Source organism: Scyliorhinus torazame, chromosome 17 (assembly GCF_047496885.1).
Source record: "Scyliorhinus torazame isolate Kashiwa2021f chromosome 17, sScyTor2.1, whole genome shotgun sequence".
NCBI classification, from domain to species: domain Eukaryota; kingdom Metazoa; phylum Chordata; class Chondrichthyes; order Carcharhiniformes; family Scyliorhinidae; genus Scyliorhinus; species Scyliorhinus torazame.
The window spans coordinates 34,714,742-34,737,556 of record NC_092723.1 but is presented as its reverse complement, the minus strand read 5'-3'; the positions used below and the strand labels follow the sequence as shown (position 1 = coordinate 34,737,556).

At 43.5% G+C, this 22,815-nt stretch overlaps 1 protein-coding gene across 2 annotated transcripts in view; it reads left to right on the top strand.

Annotated features, from left to right (window-relative positions):
* The window catches only part of LOC140393827 (copine-8-like), an 873,667-nt gene extending 852,167 nt beyond the window's left edge, over positions 1-21,500 (top strand). For both annotated transcript variants that reach the window (XM_072480322.1, XM_072480321.1), the window contains one exon: positions 431-21,500. In XM_072480322.1, coding sequence (XP_072336423.1) covers positions 431-619 — 189 coding nt within the window. In that variant the 3' untranslated portion in view covers positions 620-21,500. The remainder of the gene's footprint in view (positions 1-430) is intronic.
* The last annotated feature ends 1,315 nt before the right edge of the window (positions 21,501-22,815 follow it).

Sequence of the window (22,815 nt, the reverse complement as noted above, 5' to 3'; positions counted from 1 at the left end):
TATTCGTTCATTTCAAAGCAGCAGTGAGATTATTCAAAGGGTGGAATATTTCAGCACCCGCTTCCCCCTCAGCCAGGGGCGTGTTTTCTGACAATGGAGGCAGCTTGCCATTGGTCGTCAGCAGGGTATTTTGGTCCCTGATGTCTGTGGAATTTTAGGTGCCTCACCCATCCTGCCACCGGGAAACCCATCATTGTGGGTCACCTTCGGTGGGACAGGAAAATCCCACCAACGGGAATGGTTGGAAAATCCCATCCAATGATTTGTATGATTTTGTTTTGTCTGCTTTTATATTACATATAATTATGGTCATTCGCTGTGTGGATCATTACCTGTTGAGAATAATTTTGCTAAATTTGGTGAAAGCTTGATTGCCAGTAATCTATCATCTCCACAAAATAATATGCCATTAATTATTACTTCCTTGCAGTTTGTGCCATTTCGTGATTACATTGACCGCACAGGAAATCATGTGCTTAGTATGGCTCGACTGGCTAAGGACGTTCTAGCTGAGATTCCAGACCAGTTTATTTCCTACATGAAAACTCGAAGCATCAAGCCCAACCCTGCCCCACCACCGTACACACCCACAGGCCTTGGAGTTCACACACAGATCTGACAGACACCGTTTCTCGGATACCTTAATCTGCCAGAAGCGGCTTGTGATGTTTAATGTGTTGATTGTCCATTTGCTGCAGTCAGATGCCAAGAAAAGCAGAACATCTTGAGATGTTTCATGTACTCAATTGTAAGATTTGTTCTACAAGTACAATATTGTTGAGTGATTGAGGTTGACCAAAACAAAGGGACCAGATCCATATTCTTTGAAGAAAGAATAACCAAGAAGGACTGGAAAAAGTTGTGAAGACTTGTACCCGAGCTTCAGAAGGAAATGGCTATCAGTCCACCCAAGGAGTGAAGCCAGATAGCAAATGTGAAATATAGTGAGTAGAAAATGCAGAACAAATTGAGGACTTGCAGGTGGTTTACTTACTGAATATTTTGATGACATCGGTACCGTTTGAACATTGTCTGTTTTGTCTCTTGAAGTTTACAAATGGATTCTTTCTACAATCTAAATGGTTTATATAATGCGGAACCTCTTTTAGGCAATTGTTTGGAAAATCAATAGGAATTTGTCGTGTTTCATTGTTTGCTGCATCTACTAGTGTTTTTTTTTTGTAGGTTTTGTGATTAGTTTGGGAGTTCGTTTCGACCAAATAAGTAAAATTCTAAGGGGGTTATATGCTGTTCAATATAGATCCTTTGGCCTGGGCTCCTCCAAACCATACAAATATGGTAGATATGAAACTGAAGATGATAATTGTAAAGAATGAATGATATATTTAACCTTCCTTGTGTGAAAGGAATCCATTCCATTTGATATAAAGGAGAGAACTTTCAACTTCCATGAAGGGTGTAAAATAGGCAGTAGTGAATTGGCCACCATTGGTGCAAGTGTTTCTAAAGTCCTCAGCAACTTCAGACATTAATAACTTTGAATGTACATGTGATAAGGGAAAACTGTAAATGGCATCTGAAAGAATAATTCATGAAGTCCCAAAACAAAACAGTTCAAATTTCTAGGCTTAAACATAACATCCACCTTTTGTGATGTATTCTTCAATCCGATTTTCCCCAAGTTGGCTTTCTAAGTAAGAGCATAAGATAAGATCATAAGTAATGGGAGCAGGATTAGGCTATTCGGTCCACCGAGCCTGCTGCACCGTTCAACAAGCTCACAGCTGGTCTGATTGTGGCCTTAACTTCACGTTCATGCCGGCCCCTGATAACCATTGGCTCCCTTGTAGTTCAAAAAGTCTGTCCAACTCAGCCTTGAACCTATTCAATGAACCAGACTCAACTGCTCTCTGGGGAAGAGAATTTCAAAGCCTAAAAACCCTCTGGGGGAAATAGTTCTTCCTTCTCTGTGTCTTAAATGCCAGACCCATTATTTTTAAACTGTGCCCCCTCTAGTTATAGACTCATCCACAAGGGAAAACATTCGCCAGGCATCCACTCTGCCAAGCTCCCTCAGAATCTTGTATATTTAATTGTTCTAAATTCCAAAGAGGATAGGACTAACCTACTCAACCTTTTAATCATAAGGCAACCCTTTCATCCCAGGAATCAGTCGAAAGAACATTCTCCGAACTTCAGTACTCCAGATACAGTACTTCAGATACAATCCCGATACCCGAGCTTCAGAAGGCCTTGTGGAGCTATTACAATATTTCGCTCCTTCTATGCTCCATTCCCTTGCAATATAGGTCAACTTTCTATTTGCCTCTGAATGAATTGCGACCAGCCTTTTGTGATTCATGTACAAAGACACCCAGAACCCTCTGTGCACAGTTTTCTGCAATATCTTTCCATTGAAATAATATTCTGTTTTTTTAAACTTCCTGCCAAAGTGAATAAGCTCACACTTCTCACATTATACATTATCCGCTCGATTTTTGCCATATCTTTTTCCCATTGTAGACTCTTTGTACCGTCCTCAAAACTTGCTATCCTGCCTGGGATTTATTTTGTGGTCTTCTATTGTAGAGACTAATACTAAAATTCCTGTTAAATGCTTCCATAATTTTCTTGTTCCTCACTATGAATTCCCAGTCTCACCATCTCAGAGACCAACACTCATTTTAGCTACACTTTTCCCTTTTAGATAGCCATCAAAACTCTTACTATTTGTTTATTTTTCGAGCTTGCTTTCTCACATACCTTAATTTTTCCCCCCTTATTTTTTAGTCAATCTTTGCTGGTTTCTAAAATTTGTCCAATTTTCTGATCTACCACTATTCTTTCATTTTGATATTATCCTTTACTGATTAGGTAGCCAAGGATTTTGCATCCTTCTCGTAAGAGTATTCTTTCTCAATTGAATATATATTTGCTGACAGTGCTGAAATATCTCTTTAAATGTCTGCCATTGCTTCTCTACCACCTTGCCTTTTAACCTATTTTCCCATTCCACTTTAGCCAACTCTGTCTTCATATCCTTGCAATACCCTTTATTTAAGCTGAAGACACTAGTTTTAAGCCCTTATTTCTCACCCTTAAACATGTTGTGAAAATCTACATGCAAAGGTCACTATTGCCAAGTGTCTCTTTTACTATGAGGTCATTAATTATGTCTCATTACATATTACCAAGATTAAAATAACCTGTTCCCAGGTTGGCTGTAGAAGGTATTCCTCTCAATATTTGTCCCAAATATACTTAATGACCTCTTGCAGGTTACCTTTGCCAATTTGATTAATCTAATCTACATGAAGATTAAAATTGCCCACAATTATTACAATACCTTTCTTACCGGCTCCCATTATTTCTTCCTGCATAATGTTTCCTATATTGTAGCTACAGTTAATGAGTCTATAAACTAGTCCCATGAGTGACTTATTTCCTTCGCTATTTCTTATCTCCACCCTAATTGGTTCCACATCTTGCTCTTCTGAGCCAAGGTCATCTCTCACTACCGAACGCATGTTTATTAATAGAGATTCCACACTCACCTTTTCCTTTCCTTCTGCCCTTTCAAAATATCAAATTGTTATGGGTCGGGTTCCAAAGTGTATCATGGAGTTCACCTGACCCACAACTTTTAATAGGTTGTGGTATGGGGAGCACACGGCTTAGTCTACAGGTGTGGTACAGCAGAAAATGGACCAGTGGTTTTTAAAACAAAACAATGTTTATTCTATGAACTCAAGTTAAGCTTTTTAAAACAAACAGTGAATATCTTAGCAACCATTACTTCAAATACACCCCCAAAGAATACAACTCTATGTTATCTGCTGTTCTTTTAATATCCAAAAACTTAGCAAACCTTCAAACAGGAGCACATTAACCGTGGGCAGCACGGTAGCATTGTGGATAGCACAATTGCTTCACAGCTCCAGGGTCCCAGGTTCGATTCCCGGCTTGGGTCACTGTCTGTGCGGAGTCTGCACATCCTCCCCGTGTGTGCGTGGGTTTCCTCCGGGTGCTCCGGTTTCCTGCCACAGTCCAAAGATGTGCAGGTTAGGTGGATTGGCCATGCTAAATTGCCCATAGGGTACAAAATTGCCCTTAGTGTTGGGTGGGGTTACTGGGTTATGGGGATAGGGTGGAGTGTGGACCTTGGGTGGGGTGCTCTTTCTAAGAGCCGGTGCAGAATCGATGGGCCGAATGGCCTCCTTCTGCACTGTAAATTCTATGATTAGGGTTTACATTCAAGTCTGAAACCATTTATAATTCTTTTGAATTCACCAAATGATTAAGAGATAGTCCTTCATGGCAGAGATCAGCAGCAGTGCAGCTCACAGACACTCCAAAGCTTTCTCAAACTGAAACTCAAAAAGCAGAAGTGGAGCTCAGCTCCACCCACACTCTGACATCACTCCAGTAACATGAGCAGCTCCATTTCTTAAAGGTACATTTCTTAAACACCCTTTTCTTAAAGGGTACTCTCACGTGACACCTCCCCTCCCCCCCCCCCCCCCCCCCCTGCCGAAGAAAACAAAATAAACCATCAACTTCAAGATGGTTTCATTTTTCACCTTTTCACCATCCTTTAAGAAATGCACATAGTAAATATACTTTATCATTTCAAAAAAAACAACACACGCAAACAGGTATAATAATATAGTCCATTTTCGTTCTTCCTCCAACTGAAATTCTTCTCGATTGACAGTCTCTTTGAACAAGAAGGTCTGTGCACGATCCGTCCATTTCTCTATGCCTCAGCATTTCTCTTTACAGTCAGATACTTTAGTTCAAAGTCGTTTCTGGAGTCCCTTGCAATACTCCAACACAGGAGCATTGGTTATCACAGCTTTCAGGCAGTCAAATGCCTGTCGAAAGTCCGCTGTCCATTGAAATTTTCGACGTTACTACTTAAGCAAGTCCATCAGTGGAGCAATCATGCTACAAAACTTTTACACAAATGTTCGATCAAATCCACTCATGCCAAGAAATCGCATTATTTCCCTTTGTCTCGAGGGTATTGAAAACTCCTCAAGGAAAGTGATTTGGGCTTTTCCAAATTCACTTTTGGCTAGGTTTAACACCAAACCCGCCTCCTGAAGTCGATCGAATAACTCCATCAGATGTTTTAAATGTTCTGTCCATGTTGGGCTGAAAATTATCAGATCGTCGATGTATACCGCACAATTGGGTAATCCAGAAACAACTTTGTTAGTTAACTGTTGAAATGTGGCTGGTGCGTTTTTCATGCCAAATGGCATAACTTTGAATTGGTATATACCACCTGGCGTCACAAAAGCTGAAATCTCCTTTGCCCTTTCGGATAAAGGTACCTGCCAGTAACCTTGAATTAAATCCAATTTGGAAATAAAAACTGATTGTCCCACTTTCTCAATGCAATCCTCCAAACGTGGGATTGGATACGAGTCCGTTCTTGTAACTGCAATAACCTTTCTATAGTCCACACACCGTTGGGTACACTGCTTTTAGTACCATCACTATGGGTGAGCTCCATTGGCTTCAATTATGCCATTTTTAAGCATATTCTCAATCTCTTTGTAAACCTGTGCCAATTTTAAAGGGTTAAGTCTGTATGGATGTTGTTTGATCGGAACAGCATTTTCCACATCTACATTTTAGTACTTCCCAATTTATCTCCACAAACTTGCCCATTTGATATCAATAACTCTTTCAGGTCAGTTCATTTTTCCTCTGGAAGATAACTCAATAATTTATCCCAATTTTTAAGAACATCCTCATGTTCCAATTTAATTTGAGGTATGTCGAAGTCGCAGTCATCTGGATTTGGTTTGTCACTTTGAGTTAGAATCATTAAAACCTCCTCCTTTTTCTCTCCTTCCTTTTCAAAGTACCTTTTAAGAATATTCACATGACACACTCAGTGATTCTTCCTTCTGTCTGGTGTTTTTACCACATAATTCACCTCACTTAATTTCCTTTCAATCTGATTAGGTCCACAAAACCTAGCTTTTAAAGATTCACCTACCACTGGTAACAATACTAAAACTTTATCTCCACTGGCAAAACTACAAACTTTGGATTTCTTGTCCGCGACCCGTTTCATCACATTTTGTGCAACTTTCAAATGTTGTCTAGCCAATTCACCTGCTCTATTTAATCGTTTCCTAAAATTTGACACGTAATCCAATAATGTAAGTTCTGATTTCTGACTCACCAATTTTTCCTTAATCAATTAAAGTGGTCCTCTTACCTCATGACCAAAAATTAGTTCAAAAGGACTAAATTTGGTTGACTCATTAGGTGCATCCCCAATTGCAAACAGTACGAATGGAATTCCTTTATCCCAATCCTCTGGATACTCTTGACAATAAGCCCTCAACATTGTCTTTAATGTCTGATGCCACCTTTCTAACGTTCCCTGCGATTCTGGATGGTACGCAGTTGATTTAAATTGTTTTATTCATAAGCTATCCATAACTTCTTTGAATAACTTTGAGGTAAAATTTGATTCTTAATCCGATTGTATTTCTGTGGGTAGTCCATATCTCGTAAAGAATTTCAGTAACTCCTCCACAATCTTTTTAGCTGTAATATTACGTACTGGAATGGCCTCTGGAAACCTAGTAGACACATCCATTATCGTCAAAAGATATTGATTCCCACTTTTTGTTTTCGGAAGCGGTCCTACGCAATCAATTAGGACCCTTGTAAAAGGTTCTTCAAATGCTGGAATAGATATTAAGGGCGCTGGTTTTATCACTGCTTGAGGTTTCCCTATCACTTGACATGTGTGACATGATTGACAAAATTTAACTACATCTTTATGAAGTCCAGGCCAATAAAAATGTTTCTGGATTTTAGCTTGAGTTTTCCTCATCCTCAAATGACCTCCCACTGGTACCTCATGTGCAACTCGCAACACCTCCTTTCTATACCCTACCGGCAATACTACTTGATGAACATCTGCCCACTTTTCGTCCGCCAGCATGTGTAAAGGTCTCCATTTTCTCATCAAGAAATCACTTTTACGGTAATAACACTCTGGTATACACTCAGATTCCTCTTCCGTGTATGCTTTCTGATACATCCATTTTATTTCTACATCTTTCTGTTGTAACGCCGCCAATTTTCCTGAACAAAAATATCCGCCTCATCCTCCACCTGTTCTTGTTCTTTTTCAACCATCTGATCAAAAATCGTTTCTGATAATTGCACTTCAACTTCATCTTCACTCTTTGATTTCTCCTCTTGGCTTAACCTGTGACTTTGCGACCTTGTTACTACACAATCCGGGAAAATACCAGGATATTCTTCCTTCAACACTTCAGTTGTCTGATTTTCCACTGGCTTATCAACCACAGTAGGCATCACTCCCACCTGCGATCCAGCTATATCATTGCCCAAGATAAACTGTATTCCTGGACAAGATAGTTTATCTATTACTCCTACCACTTCACTACTCTTCACTGGACTTTCCAACCTTACCTTATAAAATTGAACACTACTCCTCTCAACCTGAATTCCACATATTACCACCTTTTCTGGCAACATTCTTCCCAAACTACATAACTCCTCATCTCTTACCATTAAAGATTGACTAGCTCCCGTATCTCTTAAAATTGTGACTTCTTTACCTACTCCTCCTGATACACATGAGTAAACATTACCCACACAAGTAAATTCTTTAAAGACATCTGGCACCTTCTTATCAATCACCTCTTGACAGGCTGGACAATTGTTTGTACCTCCTTCGCTTCCCTTGGGCTTTCCTTTACCACTTTAACAAATCCCACTGTCTTCTCCTGTTTTACCACATCAATCTTCCCAGTGCTTTTCTTCAACAACTAACACTGTGACTTTACATGGCCTAGTTTATTACAGTGAAAACATTTGAAACTTTTCATTTCTTTTCCACCCTCCTGGATTTCTTTTTTAGTCTGAGGTACACTCTCCTTAACATTTCCCATCAGATCACCTTTACCTCTACCACTTGAGTATTTCTCATGTCCCCAGTTTCTATCCTTCACAGGCTGAAACTGATGTCGGAAACCAAGCTTTGATTTATGAACTAATTCATAATCATCTGCCATTTCTGCTGCTATCCTCGCAGTTTTAACCCTCTGCTCTTCCACATGAATTCTCACTACATCAGGAATTGAATTTTTAAACTCCCCCAAAAGTATAATTTCTCTGAGAGCTTCATACGTTTGGTCTATTTTCAAAGCCCTTATCCACCTATCAAAATTACTCTGTTTGAGCCTTTCAAACTCCATGTATGTTTGACCAAATTCTTTCCTTAAATTTCTAAACCTTTGTCTGTAAGCTTCAGGCACTAGTTCATATGCACCTAAGATGGATTTTTTCACTTCCTCATACGTCTCAGATACCTCCTCCGGTAGTGATGCAAACACTTCACGAGCTCTACTTACCAGCTCTGTTTGAATCAATAATACCCATGTGTCCTGTGGCCATTTCATTTGTTTAGCTACCTTCTCAAATTAAATTAAAAAGGCTTCCACCTCCTTCTCGTCAAACCTTGGCAATGCTTGGACATATTTAAATAGATTCCCACCACGCCTTCGACTTTGACGCTCTTTCTCACTATCCTCATCACTATCATTCAACTGTACGTTTCCCTTTACGTCTGCCAATTTTAACTGACTGTCATGTTTCATGGCCATTTTGTGAAGTTCGCCATAATTACCTCATCTTTTCGCATTTTGTCAGGTAAAGTTAACTGCAATGTTTTTGCCAAATCTAACAGTCTACTTCTAGTCTCTGTCCGTAAGGTACTGCGTGTGACCGTCTCCACCCCCAAGAACTTCTGAGCCTCTGAAAGAGCCATTGTCCACACACTCCCTAATTAACTGAAATACCACACCTGAAAAGCAACCACAATATGCTCATCCCTCACTGTCTTTAAGTTCACTAAGCCAATCCAATAGATAGACTTTTATCCCGGTCGAGCCCCCAATTATTATGGGTCGGGGTTTAGAGAATCCCAAAGTGTATCATGGAGTTCACCTGACCCACAACTTTTAATAGACTGTGGTATGGGGAGCACACGGCTTACTCTACAGGTATGGTACAGCAGAAAATGGACCAGTGGTTTTTAAAACAAAACAATGTTTATTCTATGAACTCAAGTTAACCTTTTTAAAACAAACAGTGAATATCTTAGCAACCAGTAAATCAAATACATCCCCCAAAGAATACAACACTAAGTTGTCTGTATGCTGTTCTTTTAACATCCAAAAACTTAACAAACCTTCAAACAGGAGCACATTAGGGTTTACATTCAAGACTGAAAACATTTATAATTCTTCTGAATTCACCAAATGATTAAGAGATATTCCTTCATGGCAGAGATCAGCAGCAGTGCAGCTCACAGATACTCCCAAGCTTTCTCAAACTGAAACTCAAAACCCACACTCTGACATCACTCCAGTAACATGAGCAGCTCCATTTCTTAAAGGGACGTTTCTTAAACACCCATTTCTTAAAGGGTACTCTCACGTGACAAAATACTTCTGAATATTCAGATCCCAGACTTGCAGCCATGTCTCTGTAATGGCTATCAGATCTTACTTACTCCTATTTATGCAATGTGTTCACCCGTTTTGTTCCGTATGCTGCATGGATTCAGATAAAAGGACCTTTAATTTTGTCTTTTTAATGTTCTTCTACACTCTGCCTTTATCTGCTGGAGCATTTTTAATTAGGTATGCTCTGTCCCTTTCTGTCACATTCTGGTCATCACTCCCTGTATCACTAACTGCTCTATTGCCTTGTCCTTTCCCTTTAGCTTACCAATTCATCCCTCATCGCCAACCCTCACCCCCCACCCCCACCCCCAACCACTGTACTGCTGTCACCATCCTCAATTAGTTTGATCATCATTACCTTGAATAGAAAGGAAAATCAGAGGTGTGTCTTACAGACTACTGATTCACTACTGCCTATTTTATAGTGCCCTGTCCCTCCCCCCACTGCTCATCATTGAAATTGAAGGTTCTGCCACAAAATGTGCTTAATACAACTTTGTTTAACTCTGACTATACTCAAGTTTGAATTGCACTAAATCAAACATTTTATTTTACTTTTGATTCTCAACCAAGGGGATTCAGCTCAATAAATTAATTTCTGCCGTCCAGTCCAGTCCTAATCCTGTAAAAAAAAAGAATATCCTTCTATAATACAGTGACAATCAACAATTAGATTGCAACATTTTGTATGTAGACCTAGTTAGAAACATAATTACTGCATGACAACCACTGCAGCATAATTACACTTGTGCGTAGCTTGTTTCGAAACTATCTTTAAACGTGAGGGTTTATAATCGCATGCAAATTCAGATTTTATCCTTAATACTGCCTTGTTAGTTTGAGATGTATGTGTATCAGTTCATGTGGACAGACCTGTTCTATCTTATATTCAATTCTTTACATTTTTGACATTTTTATAACCTGTTCCAAATAATATTTCTGTTTGTTTCACACAGATGCACAGACAGTAATGGCAGCTACATAAAGCTGTTTTCATTTTTAAAGCAGTTTGACAAATCTGACTTATTGGAGGTACAGGGTCCATCTGTGGTATTTTCTATTTGCATTCTTTGTAGGGCAACAGACAATTGAAGTGCCAAAACATAGTTTCCCCCTTATTTCCAGAAAGAGTTGCTTTAGATAATGGGAAATCTGCCTAATCTAACTGTAAAAGAACACTGAAAATGTTCTGATCCATATTAATGCACAAAACAGACAGTTTTTTTTTTTGCTGTGCTAAAGGTTACAGCAAAACTCTTGATGAGGAATATCACTTTGTAAGATGAAGTACTATACATGCAAAATACTGCTTGGCTAAAGTCTGTTACATTAAAAAAAGAGTGCTGAGTAGATCTTTGCCCTGAAAGATGGTAATTAGATCTCAGAAGCTTCCGTTATCAAGTCCACTGACAGGATGAGACTTACGCGAATGACACATTTGATCAATCTCTTCTCTACCTAGTGTGGCCGGCACGGTAGCACAGTGGGTAGCACTGTTGCTTCACAGCTCCAGGATCCCAGGTTTGATTCCCGGCTTGGGTCACTGTCTGCGTGGAGTCTGCATGTTCTCCCTGTGTCTGCGTGGGTTTCCTCCAGGTGCTCCGGTTTCCTCCCACAAGTCCCAAAAGACGTGCTGTTAGGTGAATTGGACATTCTGAATTCTCCCTCTGTGTAACCGAACAGGCGCCAGAATGTGGCGACTAGGGACTTTTCACAGTAACTTCATTGCAGTGTTAATGTAAGCCTACTTGTGACAATAAAAATAGATTATTATTATTAGAGAGCTAGAATCAACATAATTCGCACATTTGGATCTTGATTCTAATGGTGAAACACGTATCAAAGGCTCATAACCAGTTCAGAAGATTTAACTCGGAGTTTATTTTAACCCTTCATGCCTTGATGGAAACTGAGCAGTTTAAAAACAGCAAATAGTTTCGTCACACAGAATGCAACTCTTTTCCATTATCTCAATGGTAACATGAGGCACCAAACTAAAGTAGGCAGAAGCCTCCTGAATGCACCGTATACATTAATTTTATTTAAATAATTGGGATCTGAGCAAGGAAGCTCCCGTGGCTCATCCAATAGACCAGCAGCTGGTAGAAAGGACAAAGAAGCTGGTCACATGCCAAGAGAAATGTCCCTTATAGGGCTCGGATCTCAAATCACTCAAAATGCCTCTCATACAATTATCAAGAATCAACATTGACACAAACAAACTTTACCAACAGAACTGAAATGTCTTTCCCAATCTACTAGCTAGTCTAGCTACTGACTACAGCTCTTGGGCAATGTTATTGGCTTGAATATTACTTCTCCAAAATAATTTTGAATTAAACAAAAGCATGGGGGACAGTAGTTCCCTGTGCATACTCCATTACAACACCTTGAGCAATCAGAGTTGACTTGCTCCCTTTGAAATTGGGTATTCTTGCATCTTTCCTGATGAGTACAAGACAAAAGGTTTTGACAACATATCTCTATTCTTCAGAAATGCGCAAGTTCATTCCTAATACGTGGCTATACAGGAGATCTAATAGAAATTTACAAGATAATGAATGGCTTAGATAGGGTGGACGTAGGGACGTTGTTTCTATTAGCAGGGGAGACTAGGACCCGGGGGCACAGCCTTGGAATAAAAGGGAGTCACTTTAGAACAGAGATGAGGAGACATTTCTTTAGCCAGAGAGTGGTGGGTCTGTGGAATTCATTGCCACAGAGGGTGGTGGAGGCCGGGACACTGAGTGCCTTTCAGACAGAAGTTGATAAATTCTTGATTTCTCGAGGAATTAAGGGCTATGGAGAGAGAGCGGGTAAATGGGGTTGAAATCAGCCATGATTGAATTGTGGAGTGGACTCGATGGGCCGAATGGCCTTACTTCTGCTCCGATGTCTTATGGTCTTATATATGCATATTAATACAATAAATCCATTACTTTCTTTTCTTCAGTATAATTTATGAAAACAATATTAGTGATAATTAACTTTTAAGTTATTCGCTTTAAACATCATTGTGAAAGAACAGTATAATTGTGGCATATGCAATAACGCACAAAAATATAAATGTTCAGTAAATTAATTTTTCATCTCATCAGTAGTTCTCACCTTTCTGCAGTAATTGTTTCTATCGAGAAGTTATCAAAGTTATTTGCATTCAAGGCCGAATGGTTCAGAGGTTATTTATCTTCTGCATAAGCTGCATCATCCATACTTTCCTAACCTGAGCAGTTAACTGAATGAGTAGAATCAGTCATAATATTTGATTGACTTCATTCCTTATGTTAGAGGTGAAAATATTCACACGAAGGCCTGAGTATAAGTTTAAAAAAGCAGTTTATTATGTCAGAATTCTGGGAGAGGAGGTCTCAGACTCCGCAGCATTGACAGCGCCTTCTCCCACTTGAGCTAAAGCTTACACGGGTTAATATACAGATTCAAGGGGCGGAATTAGTTGTTTTCTCATTTACATACAATCAATCAACTATATTCGCATCACACTTATTACATGCAGTCAATCATCACATATATGGTTAAAGTGGGTGTTGTCTTACCTCCCCCTAACTTCATACAGAACATCATTCAAAACTAACATAATAATGTGTCCTGTCTACAGCTGTGTCCTTGAGTTTAACAAGGATACATTGCATGTCTTGTTCTGTGAAGCTGTTATCAGCGGCTGTGGGGACACTCTCTATACATACCCACGCTTGGGTCTCATGAGACAGTTTACAGGGAATGTGGCTTGTTCAGCCATTTTATATCACAAAATGTTGTGTCTTTTCTGATATTAACAGCATTGTGTATACACTATCTATTTCTACAAATTGCCTCTTCTAAACAGACATCTAAGCCAATGAGTACCTTTTGTTTAATCAGAACTATTCAAAAATAATATGGGAGCACAAATGTAGTTACAGGGCCACCTATAATTTATATCATAGTCCAGTATCACAAAATGCCCTCCAACACCTTGTTAGCAGGTGTTATGCAGATTATATTACAAAGAAAAAAGAAATGACTACTTTTTCAGGTTTTAGCAACTGCCGGCAAAGTCAAATGTGAAATGCTGTTGTGCTCTGAAGTTTGAGAACATTGAAGAAATTGGAAGAGCTTTGTGTGATGTGAGCTTTTGTTTCCGCAAATAATGTTCTGCAGCAGTGAATTTGTTTGCGGGAGTGGAAATTATGTTTTTGAGTTTCTACCGGTCAGCTTTTCGTAAAGGCAGAGCGACCTGAATTACCATGGAAATGATTTCAGTGTCGCAGATAACCTTTAAGCTTCTGACAAAACTGGTAAAGGAAATGAAATAAATCACCCAACAGCACTGCCCAGTCCTCGGGTCATGTCAGATATCTCGCTCTACGTGCTATTCATGCTCACATTTTTCATCTGCAATGTTTTCAGGTTTTCTAGATATCAAGCCCAGACGTGAACAAGTTCTGTTTTTGCAATTTATGGTTTCCCATCAGATGGTCGTATGTCTTTGTTTAGAGTAGTTCTTTTGATGACATTGACATTACTGCATGGGTGCCAAGCAAGAAATTAAAATATCTGAAGGTTACTGCCAATTACAGGAAATGCTGATTTCTGAATATCAAACCTAAACTCGAGCCATTGATTACTTAAGTCTTCTACTGAAGCATTATTCCTCATTGCAATGTCATCCATTGCAACATAAATCACATTTTCAACAGTTGCAGTGTATAATAATTTGGTCTTGCATATCAACGCCAAACAGGGTTAGCAAATTGGCAGCCACTTTACATTACATACAATTATTTGAGTGCAAAAGCCGCTGCTGATTCACCATTGCCTGGTGTATGTTTTCACTCAAGACCAATATCATCTTCGGTGTTTATACAGTAATGTCATGAAGATATAGGCAGTAAAGGCCCAGATCTTCTTCTTTCCTCAGTTAAGTGAGACTTCTGTTCAGCAACCAAATGCACTTTTTTAATATAAATTTAGACTACCCAATTTTTTTTTTTCCCAAATAAGGGGCAATTTAGCATGGCCAATCCACCTAACATGCACATCTTTGGGTTGTGGGGATGAAACCCACGTAGACATGGGGAGAATGTGCAAACTCCCCACGGACAGTGACCCAGGGCCAGGATTCGAACCCGGGTCCTCAGCGGCCGCAGTCCCAGTGCTATCCACTGCGCCACATGCCGCCCTAACCAAATGCACTCCTGATCCCAGCCTATCTAATGGCCTCAGAATTATTGATCCCAACTTTGGGTTTGGCATGGTGGCAAAATTGTCAGTGTTCGCCATCGTTACAACTGTGAAACTGATAGCAACTTGTGACATCTGCACATATGCTGTGAAACGCAGAAGTTCCAAAGTTGCTCTCCATGATTCCCTGCTCCTTCACAGGTGCCCTGTTGAAGTCCCCGCAAATGGAAATCTTCTGAAGTCACTTGGATTGATGTGAACTTCCACTTTTACAGTATTGATCTTGCTATTAAAAATCCTTGAACATGTTATACTTTGTTGAATGAGGTGTAATTGATTAGGTTTTTAATAGTGTACTGAGCTCATAATTACTGCTGAACCACTTCACAGGCCCTGAAAAACTAATTTATGTCAAGTTTCTCCTTTATGATTTAAAAATATCCACAATCTTTTCAAAGAACAAACAAAGAACAAAGAAATGTACAGCACAGGAACAGGCCCTTCGGCCCTCCAAGCCCGTGCCGACCATGCTGCCCGACGAAACTACAATCTTCTACACTTCCTGGGTCCGTATCCTTCTATTCCCATCCTATTCGTATATTTGTCAAGATGCCCCTTAAATGTCCCTATCGTCCCTGCTTCCACTACCTCCTCCGGTAGCGAGTTCCAGGCACCCACTACCCTCTGCGTAAAACACTTGCCTCGTACATCTACTCTAAACCTTGCCCCTCTCACCTTAAAACTATGCCCCCTAGTAATTGACCCCTCTACCCTGGGGAAAAGGGTATATATAAAATATATATTTAAATTAAATTACTATCTCAACTTTTACCTTAATCACATTTTTATGTTCCAAGTTTTACCTTTCTATGCATGGAATGATGAAAAAGCGAAGGATAATCAGTGGCACTTACTTCCTGGTTTGCTATCTATGAGAATCCTTCAATGTGATTGTTTGCCTAACCTGCCTGATAACGTCATTGCTGCTGGATGCTAAGGATCCCCTTAATATGGCACAGGAATCAAAATGACATTGGGATAGGGAAAATCTATGTCACAGAGATGGCTGAATCTTTGGGGGCAGTTTATTTCGTGGTCAGTGCAAGTGCCATTGCATTGTTACTGATCACCAAATCTGGGACATTAAACGTTTTTTGCTGAATCCCCCAGAATCCAACACAGAGTGCACAGCTAATTGGTCCACATAGCAGGTCTCATAGCTATTTTCTACTCCTACTGACTCCAGTTTCACCAATAACATTTGGAAGGAGAGTGGAAGATCTACACCAAAGTGCTTAGATCAGAATGATTACCGAGTCTTTTTATATAAATGAAAATATTTGTTTTTTTCTAATAAATGGAGAGAATTTGTGTAAAAGCCAGTATTGGCTTGCTTGGATGACATTTCATATCTAAGTCTGTAACGTTGGCCCAGACTAGCAAAAAAGTAGTTTTCTAGAGCATTTCACAATCTTGAAATGTATATAATTCAGGCAAGGATCTAGACAGCTCTAAGAGAAAGGGAGGTTTATTTTAGCAAGCCAGACTGGATTACTTGTATGCTGGATGTAAAAAGGTCATGTTGTCCTCTGCCTAGCTTCTAGTAGTTTCTATCTGTATTTAACTCATTTTCCTTCAACTACTAAACATTTCTCTGCCTACAACGCTTTGTAAAAACTTAAAAATTCATTGTCTTAGCTTTCTGGTACAACATTGAGATGGGTTGCATCTCAAGGAGATTAAAGTAGTCAGATCAGTTCCTGGAGTAGGCTGATTAGAGTGGATAATCTATCCTTACTGCTGCATTGTTGTGTTCTGATGAAAGTTGAATTATGTGCTCCCTGCGTCCAGAAGGTGTTCTGTTACATTGAGCATATAGTGTATGATTTGCACCTACATTGTAGTGGCTGAAATCTATTCTGGGAACCTGTTTTACGCTGAATGCTAAATATTTAACAACGGCTGCAAGTCCAGGTTTGATCTTTTCGAATCAGCATACCTACAATTCAAAATGAACTGGGGGGCACTGCACTTTCTTGCCAAGTACTTGCGCAGTAATATTTTAAAAATTACTTTTTGTTCACAGTGTAATAAATTGTTTTTGTGCCACTCAATTAACCCTTTCATCAGCTCTCGCTTTATGATGATCTTTAAGAGCTCTATCAGACTTTCATACCTTTCTCTTCCATTGTTCAAATGTTATAAATGAAAGATTAAATTATCTGTCAAAAAGTTAACACAGTTAGACTATGAGCAAAGAGCACACTTAATTTAAGATTGATCCAGTGATCAAGCTGATCAGTTAGGTCAAATACAACATTTCAAGTAATGTATGCTTGACTGTCTAAAGGTAAGTATCTAAAGCAAGTTATTTGTGCGCTACCAGGACATTTCAAGCTAAAAATTCAGTTGGCTCTGAATTGGGTGTGGATTGGGTGCGAGGATCATGATACGCGGGTTAACCAAGGCTGAATAAGGTAATGCAGGCAGCATTTGTGCTGCTTGCTAAGAAAATGATAGATATGCATCCTGGCCCTAAACTTGCTTCCTGTCACACGGGACCCAAGTTCCCGCGAGGCTAGCAGTGCTCAAAGAGAGCCTGCACTCTCTGACGTAGGGTGCATTCTGACTGCAGCAGGTGGCAGAAGTGATTGTAAAACAGTTTATGAGCAGATGCAGAAGTTGAAATGGTGCAACGAGCTAAAGACATGTCCCAAGGCTCTACAGTGCAGCAAAGGAGATGAACAGAAGGAGAAAGATCATCTTCCCTCAGGGACCAATAGGCCTTCCAGACAGACATTATAAAGGCAGTGAAGCAGATAGCCATTGCCGTCAATGCCATTAGTCTAGCTCTGAGGACCTGCGTTCTATACTGTATGTTCCATCAGCTCATGAGCTATCAAAGTCAGTGAATGCATTTCAAAATGCCACATTATTACAAATGACTCACACAATGTGCAGCCCACCATCCCAATCACTTCCCCATTCACTCACCATCCAACAGTGCCTATCAAGAAGGCGGTAAACCCTACATTTATTGCTTTATGTCACCTTCACATACTTAGCACTGCTGTATGTATCACTGTCACACAGCTTTCACACACTGTCAGCTATTCAATCATGACAGCCACATCACCCAACTCATTGCAACATACTCACTGACATAATTTCCTCTCTTGCAGGACAACCAGCTAGAGACAAACATGGCTGCATGCTCTTACCCACCACCACTACCACCGCCCCTCTCACCCCTCCTGTGAAGGAGATGGTGCCGACTATCACTGAGGCGATGACAGGGAGGCCATGGTCAACATTGGGGCTGTAAGCAGGGAGAATGGTGGGACGTTTATATACTGGCACTATGCGAACTAGACAGAGTGGCATAGAGGTGGAAATTGAATGTAGAGAGTCTCTGGGTGAGTGGGCTGGGTGAGTGTGAGGTTGCTCACAGCTTGTGCTGCAGAGGATTCAGATAAGGGGCGTCATCCTCCAACCCCCCGACGGGTCGGAGAATCGCCGGGGGCTGGCGTGAATCCCGCCCCCGCCGGTTGCCAAAGTCTCCGGCATCGGAGATTCGGCGGAGGCGGGAGTCACGCCGCGCCGGTTGGCGGGCCCCCCCGCTCAATTCTCCAGCCCGGATGGGCCGAAGTCCCTCCGATAAATTGCCTGTCCCGCCGGCGTGGATTAAACCACCTTTTGAACGGCGGGACAAGGCGGCATGGGCGGGCTCCGGGGGAGGGCGCGGGGCGATCTGGCCCCGGGGGGTGCCCCCACGGTGGCCTGGCCCGCGATCGGGGCCCACCGATCCGCGGGTGGGCCTGTGCCGTGGGGGCACTCTTTCCCTTCCACCTCCGCCACGGTCTCCACCATGGCGGAGGTGGATGAGACTCCCTCCACTGCGCATGCGTGGGAAACTGTCAGCGGCCGCTGACGCTCCCGCGCATGCGCCGCCCGGAGATGTCATTTCCGCGCCAGCTGGCAGGGCAACAAAGGCCATTTCCGTCAGCTGGCAGGGCGGAAATTCCTCCGGCGTCGGCCTAGCCCCTCAATGTTGGGGCTCGGCCCCCAAAGATGCTGAGCATTCCACACCTTTGGGGTGGCGCGATGCCCGTCTGATTGGCGCCGTTTTGGGAAGGTTGACAGACATGGACAAAGAAATGCTTGGTGCATTGCAGACTTGCCAGAGAGCTAGTTGTCACTGTAAAGGAAGCCAGCTTCAATTTGTCAGAGGGCTTTACACAGAGTTTGGAGTCCATCCTATTCAGTGTGGAAATGGCGGCCAACTCTCTTAAAATGTAATGGACCTGACTACGATTCAGCATCTGGTGACTGACGTCTCAGCTTCCATTACAGCACAAGTAGAAGTCGCACAACATCTTGTGCGCTGCAATGGAAGCACAGATTGCTGCCATCAGAGCTTTGGGATAGCAGCACTCGTAAGAGCTTTCAAAGTGTCAGAGCACTCAGAAATCTGTGCTCCAGAATTTCCAGAATTGCTGAAACACCACCCTCGGGGTGTGATGATGGCCATGTAGAGCATGAACCTGCTGTCTTGAATCACGACTTGTTTGCTGTTTCTTATCATCCAGCCGACAGGTGGTAAACCACTGTTGCACCTGTATTAGGTGATGTAAGGTAGGACCTGTACTACAGGTTCGCCGGTAGTCCCTGTCTGCTGGCTCCACCCAGTAGGCGTAGTATAAATATGCGTGTCCTCCACTCAGCAGCCATTTTGTCAGCTGCTGTGGGAGGCCACACATCTTAGAGCAATAAAGCCTCAGTTGTATCCAACTCTAGTCTTTGTTCAAGCGATCGTGCCTCACGACCCAGACTGCTGCCACCCCTGACAAGATGGTGCAGTCAAAAGACGGGCATTCTCAGGACGGAGATACTTGAAGTCAACCTGCAAGACCATCGACAGACTTCCCCACTGAAAGCCAACAGCTTTCTACCAGCCATCAGGGTAGCATTGCATAGGAGTAGTAGGCCAGGCAAAGGCATAAGGAAGACAGGTAATAAGAGAATGGATAGAGCGATTAATAGACCTGTGTATGGAATATTAGATGGTTTGTTAGATGAAGTTAGTTGGGGATGTTTTCTGGTGGGCAAAATTCTCCGCCTCGCACCGCCGCAAATGTGAACAGCAATCAGACGAAGAATTGGGCATCCGCAGGTCGCGCCTGGTGCTGATTTGGACGCTATGCTCCGGTCCCTCGCTGGTGGCGAGAACTAGGTTTGTGCCCGCACCGACAGTGGCATGAAAAACAGCATTTGGATGTATTTAAATGTGATTAGCAGGTTGGACACAGTTTGCTCCACCCTTCCGCGATGCTCCACTCCTCTCAGGTGGCAGTCTCGCGGGCGTAAATTACTACAATTATTTACAAACGTAGACTGGGTGCCATGGCTGCGGAAAGTGAGCGGGAGGCTAAAGAAACACTGAAAAACCATTGATAACTGTTGGATTTGCTGGGGGATGGTTGCCTGGGCCAGGGGCAGTAGCGGGTAATGATGGTTCCAAGTCCGTGAACTTGGGGTGTCCCCCTTGGGATCAGTGTAACGTGGCTTAGACCGCCATTGTTGCAGTCTGTCTTTTAAACGCACCCCTTTGGTGTTACGGCTCCTGGCTGCCTGGGTCCTGTAAATGCTCAGAAGGCCTCGGCTCATCTGAGAGCCCATCCAGGCCGCCCGGTGGACACCCTCATACCCCAGTTGTATCATAAAGGGCCAAGCTCAATCAGGATCCCACAAGTGATTGGCACTCCTCAGAAGCTCTGTCCCGTTGCAGAGAAAGCAGGGGATCAGCAGAGTTCACCCCAACCAGAGGACACCACTGTGGCCTACGGAACCCTCTCAGGGCAAAGGACCAGTGCCCCCCCCCCCACCCCTCAGGATCACCAGCTGTCTCCTCCTCATGAGACTGGCAGCGCTGACTTCCTCTGCCACCACCTCCCAGGCACTGTTCAGGAGGGCAGTCATGAGTCTGTGGCCCTGGCTGGGGGAGAGGGTGTCCCTCCGCTCCTCACTGGCATGGAGCTGTGGGTCCACCTTGGCCTCCTGACCTCGGGAGCAGGTCTTCGCTGAGCCTCCCTGGTGGCTGCAGAGAGTGGATGGTAACTGGAGCACTTAAAAATAGCTCCAACTGCCACGCTCTTTGGCACTAACTCCAGGCCCAGTACGCCGGCTGGACCGGGAATTGCTCGGATTTCTAGATGCTGGCCCATCAGCATGTCCTGAATTGCTCCACAAATAGCGGCCCTAACGGGAATGCAAGCCGCACGCAATTCAGTCCTGGCATCAACACTTCGGGCGCGATTCTCCGGAAAAATTTCTGTGTGTGGTAGCGAGCGGGAATTGCCGCAAGCTTCCTGTTGCTCGGCCCAGTGAGGCCGGCAATGCAATTCAATGTTAATTGGTCCACTTAACGAAGCCTCACGGGTGTCTCACTGTAAATAAAGGTTCGCCAGCTGTTTCATCGGGACTGCGTTCGCCAGCCCCTCGCTAACGAGGTCCAGCAGCAGTTAAGCTGCACTTGCTCAGGAACCCCAGCCAGCTCACCACAATGGCGCCGAGGAGGCTGGCCCCAAGATTCGGGGATGCTGACCTGGAGAGGCTGCTAGACACAATGGAAACCAGGAGGGATGGCGTGTTCCCCGAGGGTCCCGGAGAGTCAGTCACAAGACAGCCAGTGCTTCCTGGGATGAGGATGTGTGAGCTCGGGGACTGTGACCAGGAGGTCTAGCCTCCAGTGCCGGAAAAAGGTCATTTACCTACACTGAACAGCCGAGAGAGTAGATACCAACGCACCCCCCCCCCCCACCAAAAGGAGCAGACACCCCCCCCCCCCCTCGAACCCACCCTCAGGTGACCCCAATCCTCCCTCTACCCCCCCTCCCCATCAACCCCCCCCCCTCCACAACCCCTACCCATCACTGTGAACCATGCCTGTCTCTAATGATGCGCTCTCTGTGCCTCCTCAGGAAAAGCTCTGCCATAACCGGCGGGAGAGGGCCCAGACTGGCTGAGGGGGTGCCGGACTTAAGAATCCTCACCTCCTTCAAGGAGAATCCCCTGGAGGTGACTGGGGTGTCCGAGGACAGATTGGTCACCCACACAGAGGCTGGTGGATGCCGCATTGGTGAGGATCCACCGGGCTCCACCCCGAGGACCTGTCAAACGTGAGTAGTAATTGTCTTACAGACTGATCCATCCCTTCCACTGACCAAATGTCCATACTCCCGCAGGTCCTCCAGCCGAAGGCACCGGCCCATCCCAGGTGACAACATCTTCTGCTGCCCCGGAGACCACTTTGAAGGAGAACTTCAAGGACGCAACCATTATAGTCGCGGCACAGCTGTCATCCCCACTCTCCACCAAGATAGATACACACACCTCGGTGGGAAATGTTAGTAGTCAGGCTTCTGGGGCACAATCTGGTGAACACCACGCTGCTGATTATGCGCATCAGGTGGGGGCAGGAACCCCCAGGCGAGACAGCAGTTCAAGGTCTGCTGGATCCCAGGGGCCAGCTGGGTCCCAGCCTGATGCTGAGCCTGTGATACAGAGTTTCTTGGAGCTGATGAAGATGATAGGGAGCGGCCGGGACATTCAGAGGGAGATGTCAGCATCACTCCAGCTGATCCATTGCCAATTGGAGGAGTCCCAGAGGCTACGGGCACAGGAAATGTTGCCACCAATGAGTGGCACTGAGGCCAGCACTGCTAGGGTGGCGACCGCGGTGGAGAGCCTGGTGCACAATGTCGACACCATTAATGAAGGTGTCCAAGCCACCGTGCAGTCGGTAAAGGTCATGGCTAAGGGTCTCGGCAGAATGTGCAACTGGCTGGGGGATGTGACCCAGTACCGGGCCGACCTTCATGAGGTTTTGCGGGACATATCCCGCACTCAGATGGGCATGGGCGAGGTGCTGCCGAGCTTGTCCCATTCGCAGATGGATATTGCTAAGGCGCTGCAGAGCATGGAGGAGCTCAGTCACTGAGGAGCATCACCAAGGGCATCAGTATGATGGTGCAGACCATGGGGAATGGCCAGGGCTGGCAGAGCCAGATGGTGCAGGGGCAGCTGGGGCTCAGACCAGCTGCCTCTTCATTCCATGGCAAACCCCAGGGCTCTATGGGCA